The sequence below is a fragment of the Halichoeres trimaculatus genome, unplaced genomic scaffold (genome assembly GCF_033239565.1).
Source record: "Halichoeres trimaculatus isolate MK-OKI-2021-1 unplaced genomic scaffold, fHalTri1.1 fHalTri1_scaffold_19, whole genome shotgun sequence".
Classification (NCBI taxonomy): Eukaryota; Metazoa; Chordata; class Actinopteri; order Labriformes; family Labridae; genus Halichoeres; species Halichoeres trimaculatus.
In genome coordinates, this window is record NW_027437197.1 from 8038375 (window position 1) to 8062450 (window position 24076).

General features: G+C 42.9%; 1 protein-coding gene and 1 long non-coding RNA gene across 2 annotated transcripts in view; one reads left to right on the plus strand and one right to left on the minus strand.

The window, feature by feature from the left end:
- LOC141808457 (uncharacterized) overlaps nucleotides 1-24076 on the minus strand; it is a 113960-nt gene that overhangs the window by 5412 nt on the left and 84472 nt on the right. The window contains exon 5 of the long non-coding RNA XR_012599902.1: nucleotides 13010-13053. This is a non-coding gene — a long non-coding RNA (uncharacterized LOC141808457). The remainder of the gene's footprint in view (nucleotides 1-13009; nucleotides 13054-24076) is intronic.
- Nucleotides 2355-10717, plus strand: inhbb (inhibin subunit beta B). The gene is made up of 2 exons (XM_074694852.1): nucleotides 2355-2745; nucleotides 8395-10717. Exons 1-2 carry the CDS (start codon nucleotides 2358-2360, stop codon nucleotides 9222-9224), a joined length of 1218 nt encoding a protein of 405 aa, XP_074550953.1. The 5' UTR covers nucleotides 2355-2357; the 3' UTR covers nucleotides 9225-10717.

A 24076-nucleotide genomic window follows, 5' to 3' on the forward strand; every position in this document is an offset into this window, starting at 1 on the left:
TTAACTCAGTCTTGTCTTTTTCGAGTTAGAAAGAGGTAGAGAAGTGGGTCTCAGACCTGCAGTTTCTCTGGTGGACAGCAGAGGGTGTCGGCACTAGTGCAAAAAGAAGTCTGAATGGTTTTCATGCGTCAAAAATTTCTCATTATAAAAATGATACCCCCGATTTAAAGTTCTATAGGAAAAAATTGTGTGTTTTTAAATTGGGCAGTGCGTGCTCGATTCATTACTGAGGACCAGAACAAGAGCTCAGCAACAGGATTTCCCCTTTTAAACCAAATACGGCGACTTCTGGTTTAAAAAAAAAAAAAAAAAGTCATGATAACGGCCAAAATTCAAAACTTGTAGCTTCAAAACAAAGGACCACAAACCAACAGGTGATATCGCTAGATTCCCCCAACCCTGGTTCACTTACCTGCAGTTTATGGACTTGTGTAAGTGCAATGTTTCTTTTTGTGTGAATAACTTTTGCTCACTTTTGTTTTCTGTCTGATAACAAGGCATAATTAGAACCTGGTCCAACAGTTTGTTTACTCTGCGCCTCTGATGGAAAGTAAACTAATCAGCTCTTAGGAAGCAGGCCCGGCTGCCAGACTCTGTTTGACCTGTTGACCTACATAACAACTCCTTCCCTTGACACAGTCCTGCTCCTGAAAATACTACAACACACCGTGGTCCCAAAATGTAGGTGTGGCTTAAACCTACCTGAAAACATCACTTTCAACCACAAAGTTACAAATAAAAAAATCAAAGGAGCAATGCACAGTTTCAAGGAGGAAAGCGCCAAAATACATGTGCCCCTTTGAGTTGCTTTTTGAATTTTACTCCTTTAATGCACCTTAGAAATTTTGATGAATGCTTACTCTATATTTTATCTGGATTTATTATTTTTCTAATAGTTTTATCTCTGTTATGTAAGCTCAGTTTAATAGTAGAATTTTTTAAAGTTTTTTTTTTTTTTTTTTTTTTTTAATTAATCTTATATGAAATCTAAAAAACTGCTGTACTCCTTTCAAATAAATAATAATCATTCTTCCTTTTTTTGCTACTCCAATTTTGTTTTATTATTTTACATTCGATTCTATTTCAAATAACTCAGTTTTTTAATGTTTCAAAACTCCATCTATCAATGTGTTCTGTCAGTGTGTAATAACAGGCTTGTATCAATAGATGGCGCCATTTATCCGTACAGCAACATTACAGCAGGCAGCTACCTTACATTTAAAGTTTTATTCATTTGTCCAACCTCATTGTTAATCCAGTATGAATTTTTGATTTTTTTCCCCCTGTTGATATCTTTTAATCCTTTTTTGAGTTTAAAAAAAATTGTTCAATCATAAATCGGATATATTTACAGAGAGCGATAGGCCTGTGTGCTTTTTGGTAGGCCTAAGCTTTAAGTCAAATTTCATTAAAGTTTGGTTTGAGTCCTGAGACTCACATCCTTAAACAGCCTTGTGTTAACAGTGAGAACAGCAGTTACCACCCTGAGCCTGTGTGTATAAGAATGGGAATCTCTAAAAGTGGGATGATCAAACTATGTTTCACTCTTTGAGTCAAATAACACGCCTTTGGGCAGAATTATGCAACCTCCCCCTCAGCCGGTATGTTACCATAATAAAACCTTGTTTCATCCGTGCAGTTGTGGCTCAGAGCCGTAGTAGTCTTAATAATCCCCCGCGTCCAGTTGGTGGAAATCCCCACGTGGTTTCGACTCCTGTATAAAAACTTTGGGTGTGCGGAGCCCCTGTTGTCGTGATTGCAAAAGGCAGAAAGGGTCTCAGTGAACGACAGCATCTTGCAGGACGCACGGAGCTGTTCATTTACAACAGCCGCGCGCACCGGACACGGCACTCAGTAGCAGGCGCAAACACAAAAGACGCGGGACTCACCGAGACTCACGGTGTTCCCCTCTTCTGGGACTGCAGTTGTAAAAGTTTCTGCATGATTTTTTTGAATGGAAAAGAGAGGACTGGAAGCGTTTGGACATCGGAGGGGGGATGTTATTTAGAGTCCTTATTTGTTTTGGTAGATTACGCGTCTGACCTGAACGTGCTGTGACTGACGCGCGTCAACAAAACATATTCCTCTGTGCGCATCGCAATCACAAAGATTGCCTTTCAGTTTTTGGGCTGAGAAAAGAAGCATCGTTGGATAACACGCTGAATGCATAATGACTGGAGTTAATTAGCCTCGTATGTTTGGGAATACAAAAATCGCTTTGGCTTCTCTGGATATCTTCGGGCGACTCACTTTTTGGAGCATAAGTGGAATTAAACGTAGCTTTTACCTCAAAGTGTATTTCATATTTTCTCCCTCCTTTTCCCGTAGGAGTCAGAGAGTAAAATAACTTTAGAAAAATGAGCTTCTACAGTTTGGCTTTGTCCTGTTTGGTCGCGTGCGTCCTCTCCGCGCACTGCAGCTCGGTGACCGGGACAGACACCCAGAGCTCGCCCCAGGAGTCGTGCGCGTCCTGCGGTCTGAGGACGCTGGACCAGTCAGAGCGGGTGAACATAGACTTCCTAGAGGCGGTGAAAAGGCACATACTAAACCGTCTGCAAATGAGGGACAGACCCAACATCACGCACCCCATCCCCAAAGCCGCTATGGTGACGGCGCTGAGGAGGCTGCATGCCGGGAAAGTGCGCGAGGACGGTCGGGTGGAGATCCCCAGCTTTGACGGACAGGCTGCGTACAACAACGAGGTTCAAGCGGAGACCTCGGAGATTATCAGCTTCGCTGAGTCAGGTAATAATCAATAATGCATTGCATATCCAAATCGACCTCTTCGTGAACTCCTTCACCTTTTGACTTTGTGTAAAGGCAGCTCAGGGATCCAGGTGAGTTAATAATCTTAAATCAGGGATGAAATTTCATTCTGCGAAGCTTACCACACAGATCAGACTAAGCATCATGTTGGGAGTTAAAATATCGTCATAAACTAATTGGACCTGGTGCAATGATAATTTCATTACCACATTAACAACAGGGCTCCTTTCTGCTTTATTTCTAGCAGCTAGTGTTAAACACTCCTGTTTCAGTTTGTGGAAATTAAAAAGAAACTAAACTCAGAGTCCTTAAATTACCCCTATGTGTGTTGTCCATGGGATAAAAGGAACCTCTGAATCCAATTTCATCACTAAAGCCGTGCTCACACTCAATACTCCAATGTATAAAGCCCTCTTTTAAATACACACAAAAGTCTCTCAATTGGCCATTTATCCCTTCCTCTAAGAATGTGTATCTAACTAATTCTCACAAGTCCAAAGAGAACACCCTTTCCTCTCCCTCTCTGCCTCTCTCCCCCTCACTCACACACACCCTCTCCTGAACACACATGCACACACTCACACGTTCACACCTAACATCATCCAGCCTTGACAGAATCCAATAATTGTCAGTTAGCGCTGTGAGAACGACGTCTTTGACACAAACTGTTTGTTTAACAAAAAGAAAACATACAATTAAAGACACCAGAATAGAACGTCTTCAACACATGCATGCACACACATACCATCCTGTATTTTCCCATTGGCCCTGCCGCTACAATTAGCCTGAATGGGGTCCCACCTTCCAATGGGAATGATCTGAGCACCCTCATGACAAGGGAACAAAAGCCAGGCAATTATTATAAGAGCTCTATGTGTTCGTGCTCAACACATCATGTCAACGTTGGGCAGGGGAAAAGGCAAAGAAAACAAAAGAAATCAGAATAATGCATGAGACATTTGAGTTTGTGCGGAGGAGTTAGTGTTCATGGAGTGTGGAGGGGTGTAAGAAGGTGATATTGTGTTTGTGTGTTTGCCCATATTGCAGTGTTGTAAAGAATGTTTTTGTTGATCCAAAGGTTTGCTGGGCCCTCTTTTTTTTTTTTTTGCTTCTTCCACTTCTGTTTTTTCCCCCTAGTTCTATTCTTCCTTGCACCTTTGAGCCTTTGTGTGGCATTGTACCATGGAGCTGGCTCGGGTCCCTGCTCCCTAGACCCCGTCTGCCTCCTGGCCAGCTGGCTCACGCCCCCCTCTAGATCGGATGCTGCCAGCCAGGGGGCATGGCTCAGAGGCAAGGTCTCCAGAAAGCTCTGAAACCAGGGGAGCTTGTCCCCCAAGCATGAGGGAGCCTGAATTGTTGTTGTCACAGTTTAGGGAAAGGAGGGTTTGGGGGCGAGGCTGGCATATGTTTAGCCAACAGCGAGCCAGCAAATGGATGTGGATAGGTGTTGATGTGCCTTGGAACAGTGAGGTCACCTCGTGTCCCCTCAGCTCAGGGTTAACTACGTGCTTAACAGCCAGGGAGCTGGCCTCTTATCTCTGGTTGCCGTAGTGCAGAAGTTAGAGGTCTGCCAAGCGGCCCCCGGCAGGTGAGGAGGACGGTGCCAATCTCCCTTCTCCCCTGACATGGTCCCATGGGTCCCCGCTGAGGGATTCGGTGTCCCGTATCCACGGGAGCGGAGCGAGGAACACAAGCAAGGGAAAGGAGGGAGGGTGAAAGAGAGAGGCGTAGACGCAAAAGTTTAGATCGGCGTTTCTTGATTGCTTACTATAGTTGTTCGGACCCAGTGAACTCATGACGAGTCGTTCAAGAATTTAGACTTCATTATGGGAGGTCATTAACTCCAGTCCAGTTCCTCCAGAGGATCAGGTTGGCAGGTTTACTTCAGGACACAACTCTTTCATGAGGATCTGTCAGTCATGGCCATCCTGGACACACTCCAGACATTTTCCACATTCACCCACAAGTGTGTGTTTCAGTCCTCAATGGCTCTTGGCTGCCTCTCTTTGGCTTGTGATCTTATAAATGATTTATGCAATTTTATTAAAAATGGCCTTGTTGTAAAGCTTTAACAACAACAGAGCCTGTGCCACAGCGGCTTTAACCTCCGGCCAAAAGTCCAACGACTTGCCTCTCCATCCTCTCACCCCCCACCCCTCCTCGCTCTTGGTGGAATTCCTGGAGTGCTGAGACTCTCGGGCCTCAGGGATGGCTGCCGCGATAGGCAAGCACGCCTCTCTCTGTTCATGTCAGAACCACAAACGCTGTGTGCCGCACCCCTTGTCCTTCCACGGCGTGTGGTCTTGTCGACAGCAGATTTGAGTAATGAGTTCTGGAGCTGCCTGCTTCCATCGTTGCTCCCCTGACTTGGTGGCGCAGGTGGGGACACGCTGAAGCAGCTCTTTATCCACAGCGGCCCACCCAGGTGTCCTGGCTGCCGATATTCTCTGACAACTTTTCCACTGTGGGGTCAGGCGAGGCGTGTCGGGGCCAGCTTCAAATTGTTAGGAACATAAAGTGGATGAAGATGAAAAATGTGTTCCTTAGAAAGACCTCAGTACAAATCGGGCTCCCAGGTCTAAAGAAGCTGTATGTTGAGTTTCAGAGATTGAAAAATGTAAACTGTAGGAGCGTTGAGAGCGATGGAAACTTATCACCATTAATCTTATTCACTGAGTGATTCATACACCTCATTTGCTGCTCACAGTAAGCAGCAGATGGATGAAGTGTTGTACATTTATTGGACGTCTACTAGAAATACAGATTAAGCTGAAAGTTTCTTTCCTAGCAGTGGTTGACAGAGCTGACCATTAATGGTCCATTATTCCAGGACCTTACTGTCAACAAAAAGTCAATTCACAAACGAAGATGATTTCACAAGGCTCCAAACTTGGACATTAAAGTTGCAGCCTGTGTTATGTGGTAGTTTCTGAAGGTATCCACTGTAGCACCTGGAAGAGGTGTCACCAAGATAATCCTTCACAGAGGAGGAGGACAGGTAGAAAGAAAAAGAGAGGTGTGAAAGAGGACATGGGGGCTAGGTGTGCATTTGTAGGAATGCTAGAAGAGGCCCGACTAAGGTCAAACCCTTTCGGTTGGATAGATTTAACCTGGTCTTAAGTTTCTCACATATCATAGGATATTTGTCTGCATGAATGGAGCTGAGGTAGAATTAGTCACACCCTGTTGCTTTTCTCAGACTACTTAAAAGTTAAACTACATGAACCTAAAGAAATAACTAAATTATGTCAATACTTAGTGGAATTTCTCTCCTAAATCTCACCCCTGAACTCATATTTTTGCACTCGTATTGGCAGCATGAGAGTACGGTATTCATGACGTCCCTCTACCCAGTAACTTTTCCCAGCTCCTCCTGAGGGACCCCGAGGCTTTCCCAGGCTAGATGAGATATGTGATCCCTCCAGTTCATGATCCAACCAGGGCTCCTTTCCTAAAATCTATGGGTCTAAACCTCCCAGAAGGCATCCTTACAAGACGCTCTCAAACCTTACATTTTTAGATATAAATCACAAGCTGTCTGTATTTCCTGATAACTTTTACATATCTCATCACTCATGTCTTTCTATGATTGAACCAATCTCTTAACGTCAGAAAAAAATGCCTGTTATCAGACAATCTAAGGAATCTTCTGTGCCTGTCAGATTAGGTGTATTTGCCCTTTAAAGAAGAAGTAGCAGCCATATGTGCCCTGCTTAAATGCTTCAAATTGAAGCGATCCTTTTTAACCCAAAACAGCTGACTTCTATATTTATGATTTGATTTTTGGGATTAATACCTTAACTTTTTATTGCTTTATCTGTGTGCATGTCAGTGTGAGATACCCTCTTTTCTGACTTTGGAGCTGTTGAGGCAAGTAAAAAACGTCCTGAATGAGGTGAGAGTGTTCAGCTGATTCCTTTATGTAATTCTCTTTAGATGGATTTCAATATGTACTCACTGCGCACTTGATACTTTACCCACAGGCTTTGGTATTGAGAAGGCTCATACTTCATGTATTGCTTACTGTGGGGTTGAGGGTGTGTGTGAGTGTGTGTGCAAGCGAGGCTAGATGCAGATGTGTGCGAAGTGCTTGAGCTCCCAGCTGACATGTTTGAGTGAAGAGCTGGTCTGAACAGGTTTCTGTGTGAATGTAAAGCCGTGCTTTACAGGAGGAAGAGGCGTGAGGCGCCCTTAAAGAGAGAAGGAGGAGGGGGGGGGCATCTTTGGTGGCCACCTGTTGACACTGACACACACTAATCAGTCGGCAAACAAAGTAATTTAGCCGCTTTCAAAGGCGCTGCTCTGCTTGGGCACATTGTACCAAATCTCCTGAAATAGAAACCTTTCAAGTTACCTCAGGGTAATTTGGAAGACATCATTAGGCTTAGAAAAAAATACTGCCAGGGAGAGCCCATCGCCACCCTAAGACTCCTGGGATCTCTTCATTGTGCTGCTGCAGAAAGTGGCCAGTGTCATGTAAATGGCTTTTATTTTTGCCTCATCATGCTTTTTGCAGGAAAGCCACACGTTTCAATGGCGGGCAGCAGCGCGGCTGTCTCCCAGTGCCTCACAGGGGGCTTTGTGCTGTCACTCTCAGGGTGCTCACACTTGGAAGAAGGGGGGAAAGGGGTGGGGTAAGGTGGGGGTGGAGTTCTTAAAGGGGGGGCACACTAATAGTGAACTCAATGAACCCCCCGGGAGCTTTGGCCATGTCCACCAACCCTCCCACCTTTCCCACTTGCATCCTTCCTCCATTCCTTGGTCTTCCTCTTCTCTGTTCTCCTCCCTATCCCTCCCTCCATTCTCTATCCACCTCTCTCTTTTCTGGCCCCTGTCACTTACAAAGCTAGACCTGAGGCCAACTGGGCCTGATCCCAGAACTGGCCTGTCACAGCTGGCCTATCAGGAGCTGCCACAGAGGTCACCTGACACAGTGATTGAGGGTGAACAGAGAAAACACCGGGGAAAACAGCTCTTTAAAGACCGAGCTGTGCCCTTTGTTGGGAGCCTTTCGGCTTTTTATGGGAGTACATGCTGTGTTTGTGTGTGATGAAGGGAAACAATCTTGAGTCTTTTTGTGTATTTTACAACAAAAAAGTTGTCGAACACGGTCTTCTTAGTGGCACTGTTTCATTTTGCTTTCATGCCCTTCAATGTAGTCTGAAAGCCATGTAGCAAGCTCTTTTACAAAGCTGGTTCACTCATTCAATGAAATGAATGAAGAGTTTTTTGGCCATGTGATGTCAAGGGGATGTTATAAGAAGAGAGGGGTGTCTGATGTGAAAATGCATACTGAACTTTGGCTGTTTCAGCTTTTGAACATTCAGAAAAATCAGGAAATAGTCTGTATTTACTGTAGATGTGCCATCCACAACCACCTGTATTTCAGCCTCCTTTCCAATAAAGAATTATACCTATGTCTTCTTCATAAAGCAGGAGTTGTGGGTTTTGTTCCGTGTTGAATCATGTTTAATTTTACACATTTGCTTTGGAGTGATGTCAGAAAGCAAATTTCTCAGAGGAAGAAAGCAAGAAATCCCTCTGCTCACTAAAAGTATTGACTGTTATTTATGGGTTTTCAATGAAAGCACAATTTTGAGACTTTCTTGTTTTTTCTGTCTCCAACAGATGAGCATACATCCTCCAAGTCGGGCCTCTTTTTCCTCATCTCCAACGAGGGAAACCAGAATCTGTTTGTGTCCCAGGCCAACCTGTGGCTCTACTTCCGCGTTCTGCCATCTGGTCCAGAGAAAGGCCTCAGGAGGAAGGTGACAGTGAAGATCCACTACCAGGAGGCTGTAGCGGCCAGCGGTGCAGAGGGGGGCCCAGGAGGTGGTGGCGGTGGCGGAGGAGGGACAGGTCGTTGGGCGCTGGTGGAGAAGCGGGTGGATCTGAAACGCAGTGGTTGGCATACTTTTCCTCTCTCTGAGGCGGTGCGGGCTGTGTTTGGGAAAGGCAGCCGGCGCCAAGACCTGGAGGTTCACTGTGACGGCTGTGAGACAGCGGGTGTTGCTCCTGTGCTGGTGGACCCTGGTGACCAGTCCCATCGACCATTCCTGGTGGTGCGTGCTCGGCAAGTGGACGGGAAACATCGCATTCGCAAACGAGGGCTGGAGTGTGATGGCACAAGCGGGGGCCTTTGCTGTCGGCAGCAGTTTTACATTGACTTCCGCCTCATAGGCTGGAACGACTGGATCATTGCACCAGCCGGTTATTATGGCAACTACTGTGAGGGCAGCTGCCCGGCCTACATGGCAGGTGTACCGGGCTCAGCGTCATCCTTTCACACAGCAGTAGTTAACCAGTATCGCATAAGAGGGATGAGCCCAGGCTCAGTCAACTCCTGCTGCATTCCAACCAAGCTCAGTACTATGTCCATGCTCTACTTTGACGATGAGTACAACATCGTCAAGAGGGACGTGCCCAATATGATTGTGGAGGAGTGCGGCTGCGCCTGAGTCTGCACAGACCGCTCATGAACTGGGAACAATCAGAAAGGCCTTTTGTACAAACAGGACGTTATTGTACGGTACACATATACAATATATCTATTCCTACTGTAAGTGCAAGCAACGTGCACACTGGTACAATCAAGCAAGTATCAGTATTGGGTCCATGTGTGCATGGGTGTGTTTGCAAGTGTGCGTGCGAGTGTGTGTATTTATCAGAGTGACATGCTTGCTGTCCGAGTCTGCGGTCAGTAACAAGATGAGAAGGGAATGATAATCACCAAATGATACTTTGCTCTAGTTTGCCATTTCTAGTCAAAAAATAATGGCTCATCATCTCCTCTTGTATGAAGATAACAAGCGCTTAAGGAAAGTGACAGGATCAGCCGATTGCATTATTGGCTTCACCCCCACGCTCCCAACACTGCTCCCCTCTTAAGTACTTTAAGCACATGACAGACTTGTTTTTATAAAGCACTGACAATTCATCAGCTTATACAATTCAGAACACCAGCACTTCCCTATATTATGCCGACAGACGCAGTCTGACTGTCTTCTCTGATGGAATTAGACCGGCAGCGCTTAATGCCTTGCAGGATTATACCATCTGAAGAAAGGCAAAAGAAAGTCCTCCACAGAGCTGCTGCTGCTGTCTTTCTTGCCGATGACTACGGGCCTCAACCTCCACTTCCTGCCTAAGAGTGCTGCAGGCCCTGCTACCATGACAACCAGGTAAAGATAGATCTTATAAGTGCACTTCACTTGTGCACTGGGAGCAACAGAGAGAGAACTGCTTCCTCCTGTCCCCTTTCAGCCCAGCAGAAGTGGGCCCGTGGACAGGGAGACTCGAGTTTGGGCCCATTGGGTCGCCACAGTGCAGTGCAGCACTTGCAGAAACTGAAATGCACACCCTGAATAGCACTTGTATAAAGAAATGCCTTCCAAGGGGTACTGAGTGTCCTGTCCTATGACTAAATAAGTGCCACATGAGCTATGCAATGTATAGTATCCTATACCCATACTCAACATGCTCTCTTAGACTGAATCGTCTTTCCATCTTTCTCTCTATCTTCTTCTTTCTCTCTAAGTCCTTGACTCTTTATCAATACTTGAAATGTAATCTTTCGCCTCCTTTCCAAAGCGAATGATTGTTGTGACGTTTGCACTGAAAAGTTGCGGGATTAGTGAAACAAAAACTGCCATTGAAAAGTTATTTTTATAGAAGAAAATTGAATTTTGTTTCAAATGTATTTTACCTAATTAATGGAACCAAAGAGGCCAAGATTTTCACTATTGTACTAAGATGGCAAGGCCATTGAGTTACTGTGTACAATACTGTTTTGATCATTTGCAATAGGCCTACCACTGTATCAGGGTACGATATATGATTTCATTTCTTTGCTCTATTTTCATTCTCTGTTTTGTACAATAAGCATCACTTCATTTTCATCTTTAATTCTATTTTTGTTTCAGTTTTCTATTTAATAAGAAAGTTATTTTTAGTTCCTGTCTAAGAATCATTTAGTCAAATAAATGTCATCTGTACAGTTTATGTAAAATAAAATGTTTTCTTAATTATTTTGTAACTTTAAATTCTTTCCTGTGTCACTTTGTTGAGACTTTGTGTGTTTTTCTCGTAAAGACAAACGGGTTGGGCCCTATATTAGAATGTGTAGGGTTTTTTTATGACAGAAGATGCTTTAGGCTAATTAAAAACAAATAGGTGGGGCTGGAGTCACTGGGTGCTACATGCACACCCTAGTTTTCATCTACTCTGGTTGAAACATAAAACATCTCCCTCTCGCTGTCTGTCAAGACTGAGTGTCTCTCAGATGCTGAATCTATAAAACAGTAATTACAACCATGATTAACAACCTGAGAGGAATCCAGGGAGGCTGCCAGCATACAGATCGTCACATACCTGGGTGATGATTTTTGGCTGCAGCTCCTGTTAGAGTCTGTGTTTAAGTGCATGTACATAATTGTTTGTTGCTATCTGAATTCAGCAGCTCAGACGTGGCAAACAATGTTGACCTCATGTGTCACAACAACCACATACCGATGACTTGTAATCCCAAACTCGTAAAATCTAAACTTACATTAAGTATAATGCAATTTAGTCAAATGTCCATCATAGGCATTGGTAGCTTACAGCTAGACAATTTTCTTTTATTAACACATAATCACAGATGTCTACAATTTCCCTTGACATGTCATAAATAGGGTCTGCAAGGTTTGTTTGACTAAAACTGTGAGTCTAGCTTTTGATATCAGTAGCTCAACAATTGATACAATTTATTTCACAACATATAAATAAATACAAATCCTTGTTTATTTTAAGTTATCAATGTTAATATCAAGAGTAATACATTTTATATCTGCAACACAGTTGTACCTAGTGATAATTACAGAATTTTGCAGCTTTATGTCAGATACCTTGAGTTTGAAGTTAAAACAGATTTTTTTTTTTACTTATCTATTCAGGCTGAATTTAATTAGGGTGGTGTAATTGCAATAATTTGCACACTTTCAAAAGTTAACTATAAGTTTTGGCTTTTCATCGAATGGCATCTGCAGATGCAGGAACTGAATGATGCTAGGATGGCTTTACTATGTGGGCCAAAATGCAAAAAATTGCACAAATAAAAGAAAATAATCTGAATGATGTTGGACATTTATTGCATCAGTGTTAATCTATTCAATCTGAGAGACCCAGGTATAATTTTAGACAGATGTAGAAGTGTTTGTACAATTTTAGATAGAGAAGGGTTGAATTTTGACAGTTTGTCTGTCTGTTTGTTTGTCAGTAGAGAACATAACTTAAAAAGTAACAAACCGACCTTCATGAAATTTTCAGGAAGTGTTCAAAATGGAATAAGGAAGAAACAGTTAGATTTTGGAGGTGATCCGGATTACCGTCTTGATATAGGACTTTTTTAAAGGATTCTCTATCATTGTGAGATGGGGCCGTTTTCATCATATGTGTATATAACTCCACCATAAATGGTCGGATTGCTTTGCAAAACAATACAAGACAAGGTCACCATAATTTCTGACATATGTAAAAGCATAATCCAGATCCTGCCAATACTCTGGATAATAAGATCTGGATAATAAGATCTGGAATATGAAATATGTACTGGGTCATAATGATTTTCAACATTGTCAGGTAACAAATTATTGTACAAACCTGCAACTTACATCAAATTGTAGCAGACAGTCTGCTGAAAGGCAGTATAACATTAAAGTAGGACTAAAGTGTTGCGTGACAATCACAATATGCTTGGCAGAGGTCTGCGCTCTCTGCGTGCTTTTCTAGTTTTTGTAACCTTTAAAAATATTCTACTATGTTTCTAAAGCTAACATTTGAACATGTGAAAAACCAATTCTCTACTTCTCAGTCCCTCTTACAAGACACAAATTAAGAGGTCTTTCTGTGCTGTCTCATACGTGGGGCCATGCAGTCTGTTACATCAGAGGGCTTTTTCCCGCTGCAACATTCTGTTTCTCAAGGTGGGTCTCCAGCCGCCATAAAGTCAGTGTGTCAACACTTTGAGCAACAACACAAGGCTTGCCCTGCTGAATGTCTGCCTGTGCCAACACCTACCAACGAAGAGGTTTCATGTAGTGTTCCTGCAAGGCTCCATCAAAACACATCACATGTCCTCGTAAAATATCAGCCAGATAATTGCTCTAAATGTATCTATTAGGACCTGCCAAGCAGCGCAATGAGATTTGTTTGCCTGCAGGGTGAATAGCATGTCAGGGAGGGATCAGTGTGGATAACTCTTTACCTGTAGCTGGATGGTTGAGTCAGCAGTAGGAGGAACGTGTCTCACTGAGGAAAGAAAAACACAGAGAACAAATCACTGTAACGGTGTGTTTGAGTGACAGGCAGGCAGACAAGACGAGAAATGATCTGTCAGGAATGATCTGAAGCCACTCAGGTTGTTTTTAATCTCCTTGGTGGAGCCTCTGCCTCTCTGGATAAATGACAGTGTGCTGAGAGCAGTGAGAGAGATGTGTAGCTGTCTTGTCATGCTTCCCAATGCATGCCAAAATCTCCACAGCTGGAATGTTAATGACGCCGAGCAAGAGCTTTAGGCCATCAGGCTCGCTGCTGTTTACTGAAGGCCACACACTCGCATCAGCACTCCATCTATCAATAACCAGCGGAGCGTAGGTGCAGATCTACGGCTCAGGGTGCTCCTCTGCAGACTTGTAAACATAATCTCTCCCATGTGCAAAAGTCACACATATTATGCACCATAAACAAAACACAAATATGTACGCACACACGCTCAACCCCTACAACCCCTCGTTATCAGCTTAAACAAATATTGTCCCTCTGCCCTCCCTCATCCAATACAAGCCTGGGTTGAGGTCATGACAGCTGTCAAGTTGACAGGGTCAACTGGTTTATCAACGAAGCAGCGTTCATTCCTCCAAATCAGTCCGCTCCACATTCACAAATGAATTTATGGTTGCTCCTCACCTGGGGCTAGGCATTCCTCTGCTTCACCTCACTTGCGGTTTGGGATCTGTTGCTGACGGGTATGCAGCGCTCAGGGACGTTTTCTGACTGCAGATGGATTCTGTGAGAGATTTTTATCCTTCATGTTGTTTTAAGCCACTAGAAGCAAAAATCAACAAGGATAGTTGTCTATTTTGACATGTTGAGAGACAGGCAGAAAGATAGACCTTTATTAACACTACAGCGAACAGCAGTGTACGGATCATTATAGCCCAGTTTCCACCAAGCAGTTCAGTTCAGTTGGTCTTGGTACGGCAAGGATTTTGTGGCTTTTCTTTGACGAAAACTGTGACAGGTCCCCTAATTAATGGCCAATACCATCCTGCTTTTTGGTACCCTTTTGTTTAGGTGCCAGACATACCAATCTGACTCCAGGAGATGGAGCTAGTCTGTTGATTGGTCAAAAGGATCGTCACTCCCCGTGCAAATTCAGTAACAAAGATCAACACCTAACCTCACCATGTTTAAATCTTCAGTCCACTTCATGAAGATAACTTTAGTTTTATTTGGAAAGTTGCGTCACCAAACAGCGTAAAACTGCCATATTTTTATTAAAAAAAGAAAGAATTGGCGGCTAATAGATCAAGCAAGTAGTGATAAATTTTTTGGGTTTAGTATGACACCTTGTTTGGAAAAATTTAACAGAAAGATTTATCTTACTACACCAGCAGTAGGGGCTATGTTGGCAAGAGCCTCTCACTACAATACGCATCCCTTTACGCATCCCGATATGCATCCCGATACGCATCCTGATAGGGATCCCGATACACATCACAATACGCATCATGATATGCATCACGATACGCATCAGGATACGATAGTATCACGACGTATAACAATATTGTGATATATAGCAATATTCTACACAGTTAACTAAGAAAAAAATAGAGATGATGTTTATGAGAATCAAAATATTACTCAAAATTAAAAGGACCAAGGAACATATCAATGTCTATGGCATACTAACTTGCTCAGTGCAACAAAAAAAAACATTATCAAATTGAGAAATTATTTTTTTTAATACATTTTGAGATAATATTTACTATACAATTTATTGGCAACATACAGGGTAGTAGCTCTTCGGCGCCATCTACTGCAGTGGAACTATGGAAGTTGTATTTTACTTCCAACTCAGCTAAAATATGAATTTTTGGATTTACAAAAAGATTGAATTGAAGATATCAGAGGTCAAAGTATCACAATATATATTTCTGTAACAATTAGGGATAGACCGATGATTGGCCAATATTTGGTATTTTGAGGCATATCAGCATCTACTTTTTTTTTTAATCTGACAGCCGATTAGAAACAAATCTAAAACTACGTTGTTGAGGCTCTAATGCAGCCGCTCCGCTGTCTGCAGTCACTACTCAGTCCCCAGCACTGTCCCACCCACGGTACCACCTGATTGGTTACAAGCAGAGCTATGGCTTGGGAAACAGCCAATCAGCAGTGCAGTTATTACAGTTATTGCAGTTACATTAAAATTTTGTAAAACTTTATTTACTGTAGAAAACTTTAGCTATTTAATTTTTTAAGTTTTAATTTAACTTTATAAAACATGCTGCTAAGCCTGGAAGCTGTTTAATAAACTCATGCTTAAAGGTTTCTGAATGAAGTTAAGTGTTGGAGTTTATATTGTTCAAAATTTTGACACCAGTATTTGCACTTTAATATCGGCTTCAAATATTGGTTATCAGCCTCCTTGACTCCAAATAATTGTATCGGCCCAGAAAAATCTGTATCGGTCTTTCTCAAGTACGGATATTTTTAACACACCTCTAACTGGCAGGCATGTGCTTTTCCAACTGAAGCAACGATGTCCTTTTTCAGCTTATGGTTTCTTGGAACTAGACCTCTTTGGGCCTTACCATGGCTTTCTTGACTAACTGAAATGACTAAGTTTAAGATGGCATCTAGGTTAAACGCAACGCTTAGCTTTCACATCACATACATGCTGTAATTATACCAAGCCATTTCTTTAACAGCTTAACTGGTATGAGAGCCCATAAAAAAACTTTTCCCCATCCCCTGAGCTCTTAGGACTTCAACAGGATTTCTATTACCGACGATTAAAGCCTGACCTGTTGTTTCAGCTCTGAGACCATGTAGAGGCAGTCTTATTCTAAGGATTTATGGCGTGGGCCTCCTAAGACAGAAGGCTTATTCCTCCCCTGTTTACTTCTCCCGACAACCAAAAGTGACATTTTGACCTCTGGAGCAACGTGGACTGCAGTCTCTGTGCGCTCTCTCTCACGGCAGATTACTGGAGGAGTAAAAGGGCTTTTCAGCTTGAAAGCATATTTGTGAGCTCTAATGAGCAGAAAACTTGATTAAGCCCATCATTCATATGGATGGTAGTCTGTAATGCTGCATTTTTCTCTCTTTTCTTTTTCAAAGTTCTACTTGAAATAAAAACAAATACACTAATCCAAAGATTCAGATTTAGTAAATAACTTTTAAAATCAGTTGACCGGAGATGATGGAGTAACAGGGGCTTTATGATTGACTCCTCAGAATGGGAATAATCTACTTGAGGGAGTATAAGTCCCTCTGAAAGACAGGGAACTCATAAACATTGTTACTTAAGGCTAAAGGAGACATTTAAGGTAACTTTTTCACCAGAGTAAACAGCAAAATGCTTCTTTTAAATGCTGTCGTGATAACATTTTCGACTCTCCCAACTACTCCAGCCGAGGAGGCGATGAGGTTAAATGCCACGCTGCAGAGTGGCTGTGTTTATTTATGTGACTCCACATAATATCATGTCAGGGTTGTTCCTCCCCGCTTTAGCAAAAAACAACCAAAGCCTTGTCACCAAACTTGGCCGCCTTTCTCTCAATGTCTCCTCGTCAGCCTCCAAAACGCTCTCACCTCCTCACCCCACCTTCCACCATCCTGACCTCCTGACTCCTGGAGTACTGAGAGCACACTTAGGGGCCACAAAGCCCCCGTTTGTGTTGTGTTTGGTGTTGAGTGCCGGCCAAAGGATGGTCTCCACTCATGGCCAGGTTTGAGAGAAAAGAGATTTTTGTGGGAGACTGATTATGGTGAAAGAAGCCTGGAAATCAGCTGTTGCTGAAATACACTCATCCTCTATTTGTATCAGACATAATGCTATTCAATTTTTAAAAATCCACAGACTCCACTTATCAAGGACCAGACTCACCAAACTTATTCCTGAAATTGACCCAAACTTGTTTTGTCTTCAGTGATATTTTCACTACTTTTGCTCCTGTGTTTGTCTGGAGATCATACATGTAGCCATGGCTGCATTTTTTACATGTGAAATCAACTGTTTGCAGCCTTAAGCATATCAATGCCAACTGGTGCTAGGCCTGATGTTTTCCCACAAGGTGAGCCAAGAAGTGATGACATGGGCCTGTCCTTCCATCCATCGTTATTGAGAACGTAAGATCTATCTCCAATGAGATCGATTAGCTAGCCGTGCTAAACCAGCAACAGACGGAACACCAGAAGGCAGAGTAGCATCATGCTATTCACATATATGGCTAACGGAGCTAACACCAACGCCACATTGGAAGAACTTCACTGAACAGACTGCTGAAGAAGCTCAGTCCTGGACCCTGTGGAGGTGGAGGCTGACTGGAGAAAGATGGACAAGCTGTCATCATCTATTTTCTTATTGGACCTTTTTGCACTTTCTATACACTCTCTTACTTTTTTTTTTCTTGATTATTGCTGTGACCCCTGAAACACTGTGTTTTCTATTCTATTCTATTCTATTCTATTCTATTCTATTCTATTCTATTCTATTCTATTCTATTCCATTGCATTTCTCTTAGTCTGTGTTTGCTTGTATTTTTAGTCTTTTTTTGATTTGCTCTATTACTGAACAAAACTCTTTCCCACACTTGCCACGTACCCTGTATTGTGTGTTTGTCTTCAAGATGTTGGCTAGACACCAGTTAGACTCACACACAGTCAGACACTGCCTGATTAAAACACAAGAGCATCAGTTGTTCTTCTATTATTGAAACATCTGTCAACAGCTCCTTTGTTGTGTTTATTCCAGACCAAAAGGACTTTCCCATGAGGTCATACAAAGACACGCATACACAGTCTCTCACACAGCAGGGGATGTTAGCGCCCTGAAAACAACACCATCATTTCTGCAGCCACAAACCTCCAGTGAGGTGAAGCTCATCAGAAATGACCCAGAAAGAGAACGAAAAAGTCAAGTTCAGGCCAGCTGGGGGACGCCTCTGCTACATGAACCACAGCTGTTTGTCTCATCATGTTTTCATTCATAAAAACCCGTCCTCCCCACATCAGTGTGCCTGATTTTTTTCCCCCTTTATAGTGGCCACTATCACCACATCCCAGCGCTGCAACCACCAAACATCCAAACGGCTCCTATTCTCTAGGAACAAAGGTTCTTCTCTTCCTTTGATGCACGCAGTTTTCTGAGTCTTCTTCACTTTGACTTTGACTCAGGCCATCATCCCTCCGCCTTCTCGCTGCATATTTTGGTGTTGTGTTTTCACTACGTTCATGAAAAGGCCCGCAAAGACAGGACAATAGGGCACCTGCCAGAATAATGAGCCCTCAGAGAGAAATGCAGCTGGGGCCGAGAGTCATTCAGGAACGCCGATGATGGCCTTGCTTTAAAGTGGTCAGAGATGATCCTCAGCCACACCTTATATCCCCCTGGCTGGAATTTCCCCTCTGACACACACACAGACACAAAGCAGCCAGGCTCTCAAGGTGCATATTTTCAACTTGCATCAGGAAGCTTTGTCACATCATAAACACTCAAGACTTTGGCATCCTCTTGTCTCAAATCTTTTCCTTTTTCCTCCTGAGTGCCAACATTACTCCCTTGGTATGGCGCACACCTCTCACGTCACATGGATGTGGACAGAAACAGTGCTCCTCGGAAACAAGAGCCAGACTGTTTACATACTGGATCTACATTTAACTCCTGAGAGTGCACGGCACATTAGTCACCAGGATTCCTTTCCCTTTTAAAGGTGGGCAAAAAAATTCCCTCATCAGTCCAAAATACCAGCAGAGAGCTAAATTTAGCTGGTCAACAGGTCTGGGGGGTGAGGTGGGGTGGGGTGGGGGGACAAACAACAGCATGAGTAATGTGGAGAAGTGGAGGGGTGACAGGGACTGAGGGGGTCGCTGATTAAAGAGCCACATGTTGTGTTCACACCGAGCATGTTTGGAGCCGTTTCTTGGATCACTTTGGTCTGCTTCAGTGCACTTTGTCAGATGAGAGTCGGGTGTTTCACACACAGCTGCACTCGATAATCAGGATGAACCCGTGTGCAGCTACACAGCAGACTCTGTTCTTCAGCCTCACTATAGGATTATTCGTCCCACAGGGTTAAACATGTTGTGTTCCTCCGTTAATCCAGCTTGAATACATTTTAGAAAAAACAGTTGGGCTTTTCAGACACGGAGAGGGAAAGGGTTATTGTTTCTCTCAGTACTCGTCACACGTCTGAAGAATGTTGGCTTCATTTTTTTTTCGGGGGGCTAAATTATTGTCTTAGACTGCATCCTTACTAGTACAGATATTTTAAAAATTAAGTTTATTTTCTATTCCAAAAAAATGGGGGGAAAAAGGTTTGTAGGCCTTGTAACACATTTGCATGATTAAAGGATGTAAAATGTATTAAATTTTAAAGAAATCAGGTTGGACAAATATCAGTAAATGCAAGGGTGGTCTGAAAAGTGCATAGCCTGACTAGGAAGGAACATGGCATGCATTAAATTAAACATTTTCTGACACTTATGTTATGGTTTATTTTTCAGCACAGTCAATGTTTTCTTGGGTTATTGCTGTGGCATTACATTCAGACCTTGGGTCATCTTCAAGGCTCTCCCTACCCCTCTTGAATTCAGCTGCCTATTTTTTCCGAGTTGATAAAGATGAAGCATCATCCCCTGATGAAGCAACCATGCCAGCGTCAATGTCCTTGGGGGTTGACCCCCTTTTCTGCAGATATTTGATAACACCACTGTGCTTAATTTTATCCATATTCACTAAATGTCACTAGTTCTACTTTTCAAAGTCCTTAAACACTAAATCAGCGTCAGTTAATCTGAAAACAAACCATGCTGTAAGTGTCAGAAAATGTTGCATTTAATGCATGCCAAGTGTCATCACCATGGCAGAACCAAGCGGCAACCTCAAGTCCAAGAATATGAGACAATGAAGTGCTAAAATCTGCTGTTTCTCAAGTGTCCACTTGAGGCTGGCTCCAGGAGTACCAGAAGTCACAAACATACCAAGCCAAAAAAAGCTGTTTTCAAAGCAGAAATTAACATATTTACAGCCTGGTTCTAAAAACGTCTCCTGTCTGAATCCCTAGCTGAACTATTGGCACACAATGTACGATGGGTGAATTTTTTTTTAACTTGGCTGTTCAGAGGATATTAAGATCGCAAGGTTGCCCAATCAGAGGCACAGCTCAGGTCACGTGACTGACAGGCGCCCCATAGCTGTAAGCAAAGCCCTTGCCACTACCAATATGGCTGCTATAGCCGATGTGCTTCATTTTCCGTTTCAGAAACAGACGAGTGACGTCAGGGAGACTACGTCCATGTTTTATACCAGGGGTGGCTAACCTGTGGCTCTTTGCCCTTCAGTGTGTGGCTCTTCGATCCATTCATAAAAACATATATAAAGCTATGAGAAGCGGTGTGCCGATCAATCTAAAATATTGATACACTGATGCCAATGTTGGGTTCAGTATTGATCAATGTTTGGGTGTACAGGTTGATACCTAAGTTTCAGTTTCTCTTTTCTAGTACAAAATTTAAACACAATAACAAACGCAGTAAATCTCGTTTTGAAAATTGGAAATGTTTTGATTTTCATTTTATGTCATTTCGTTTATGCGTGAGAGGAAGTGCGTTTGTAAGACCACGGGTGTGATGTGGGTCTCTGTAGTACCACGGTCATTTTTGTGGCTCTTGGTCTCTGACTGGTTGGCCACCCCTGTTTTATACAGTCTATGGGCAGAGCTCTTTCCTAGTCAGGCTACAAACTTTTCAGCCCACTCTGGTATTTCTTTTTTTTTTTTTTCAAACTAATTTCAAATTTTACACATTTTACATCAGTAAATCATGCATATGTGTTGCTAGGCCTACAAGCCATTTTTCCCCTTTTTTTTTGGAACAGAAAATAACTGGAATGGACCATACCAGTATTTCCCTGTAAATGTTACAACTTTTGTCACAGCACTTTTTTTTTCTTTTCTAAACAACTCTTTTTAACTTACCCCAAATCTAATCCTGTTGCCAATAATCCTATTTCACTGTGTCTGTCATGAAGTATCAGTATAACAGTAAGGATTGCAACATCAAATAAAAACCTCCTCACAGTGCCATAAATAAAAATGTTCGGGCTTTTCTGACCTCCTCTTGGAATGTGAAACAAAAACTGTTTCATGTGTTTGTGAGTGTGTGTGTGTGTGTGTGTGTACAGCGGCTACGTAATGCTGAAATCCTTCAGGTTCAAACAGCCTCCCTGACAGTGTGAAGGAAAACAATGCTCTTCTCTTCCAAACACATGCTCGGCGCCAGCTGCCAGCAGAGATAAAACCAAGAGGTGAGGAAAAACACAAACGAACAGCAACAAATCCCTTGTATCTCTGGGTGATGAACAGTGACGGAGAAACGTTTACTTTGTGTATTATCAGATTGGATGAAAACACTCAGATTCAGAGGCATAGCGCCGGGGAGACGGAGTCTGACATATTGACATTCCTGTAGATCTACGCATCTTGTGAGTGAGTGAGCGACTGCAGATGGCACTGAGTCAGGAGCAGCAGAAGCAGAACAGGAGCTGGGGCGGTTTGGGGTGTGGGGTCCTCCCTGGGCGTGGGCACATGGCTCAGGATTGTGGATATCTCTGAGATCAAAATTAATTTTGCAGCGCCTTGGCTCAGGATCAGGGTGAGGACTGTGCCACACACAGTCTTTGGTTGTCTCTGATGGCTCAGATGATGCAGAAGAGGAGATAGCATCTGAAGTTACCCACCCTCTGAAGGCTTTTTTCCCCTACACTTCTCTTTTTATCTCAGATTACACGGCAGAATAGGATCCCAGTCCGTGCTGTACTTCTGTGGTGAGCTGAGAGTACACACACAACAAAGGCATCTGTTGTACCAGGCAGTCATTGTGTGCAGTTTAATGTCTCCTAAATACCTTTATTGTTGACTTTTTCAGGTGCATTCTGAACATTCCTTGTGGCTGTGCCAGGAAGCAGCACAGGTTAGTGTCAAAGTAGAAAAGATTATTGCTCACGAGGATAAAACAAGACAAGGCAAGAGCTTGAAAAGAAACAAACTCCATCCTTTTTCCTCGGATCCTGACCTGCAATGAATCCCCCCTTAAAAAACAAACCTGCTACTTCAGCTTCTGGAAAAACAATGTGTGAAGTCAGTTGTCAAATTGAAACACACACACTTGAACAAGTGCAGACATGGGTTTTTAATTACACACACAAAAAAAAACCTTGGCCAAACCTCATAATGTGGAATTATGAATCATGGTGTTTTCTCCCACAACAGCAGACAATCATAATAATGACGCTGAACACCCAGCCCGGTGCCTAAAAAAGGAACCACCTTCAGGGTGTGTATTTTGTATCAGGTTTTTTTTTTTCTCTCTGCTCAGTCACCACAACAGTGGCTGGTAGGCCTGCAGTCTGAGGTAATGCCCTGTGAGAGATTCCTGCTGCCTTACCTCATGCCTGTTTGACTGAGAAACGCCTCGGTTATCTCAGCCACTTCCTTCTCTTGACCACATGTATATCAGCTGAGGTAAGGACGCGATGGTCTGGTCCTGGAGCCGCGGACTGGCTGTTGTGACCTGATTAGATTGGGCCACTAGAGTCAGGTGGCACAGGGGGTAAAGTGGATCACATGTATAGAGTCAACATGCTATTTTAATATGACTATACTTATTCAGCTCTTATCACAGACACCTTATGTAAGTTTAAAAGAGGTAGAGGTGAGCTGTGTGGGTAAAAAAAATTCAGTTTTGTAATTTTAACTTGTTCTAGCTACTGATTCCTCAAACTCACCAAAGTCTGATGCTCTTCCTGTCTTTAGTGTGCTTCTTGGAGGCCATCTTTCAATTTATTGTTTTAAAGTACAATTGAGATATGGTGAAGAAGGAAAAACTCTTCATCATTGTTCAGTTCAGCCAGCCTCCACAGGGTCCAGAACTGAATTTCTTCAGCAGTCTGTTCAGTCTCTGTCTCCTGGATCCTGTCTGCTCACAGTAGGTGAAGTTCTTCCAATGTGGCGTTGGTGTTTGGTGTTAGCTCCATTAGCCATGTCTGTGAATAGCATGATGCTACTCTGCCTTCTTGTATTCCCTCTGTTGCTGGGTTAGCACGGCTAGCTTGTCCATCTTATTGGTGATATCTTACGTAACAATGGATGGAAGGACAGGCCGATGTTGTCACTTCTTAGCTCACACCTTAGTACCAGCACGTCATCCTCACCTTGTGGGGAAACATCCGGCCTTGCACCAGTAAGCATTGACATGCTACAGGCTGCTGACAGCTGATTTCACATGTAAATAACGCATCCATGGCTACATGTAGGATCTCCAGACAAACACAGGAGAAAAAAATAGTAAAAATATCACTGAAGACAAAACCAGTTTGGTGTCCATGACCAACAAATGAGCCATACAAAGTACTCGAAATGCAAAAATGATGAAGAAAGAGCCAAAAAAAAAAAAAAAAAAAAAAAACAAGAAACGGACAAAGAAGAGAGAGCTGCCGCAACAGGCAGCCAAAACCAACAGGATGGCGCCTCTCCTAAAAAGATCTCCACGTGCAACCCTGAGTGCATTTGGACTTCCAAGAAGCTGAATTAAAACTGCACTTGCCATTCAATAAGCACTGCAATCTTGTAGCATACTGATAAACACGTCTTTTATCAGATAAAATCATATACGCAGAATGATAATGCAATTTTCCCCATATATAGTCAATTATTGATTACTAGTGCTGTCAATCGATAAGAGACATTTGAATTAATGCGTTATTACTGCATACATTTTGACAGCCCATTGTGCAACCCAAATATCTATAATGCCTAAATGGACTGCAGGGTCCTACAAAGGAGATATTATTGGTTTACTGCTATTGCTATATTTGGAGATGTGTCACTGTCCAAATCACAGAAGTCAGAACATGTTTGTGTTTTTGTTTTCATTAACAAATCAAGTTCTCAGTTTCTTTTGGCAAATATTGCATGTCTGTGTCTAATCTCTCAGTTAGACAACACATTAATCCTCACTTCCTCTTAATTTGTCCACCACAGTGTCA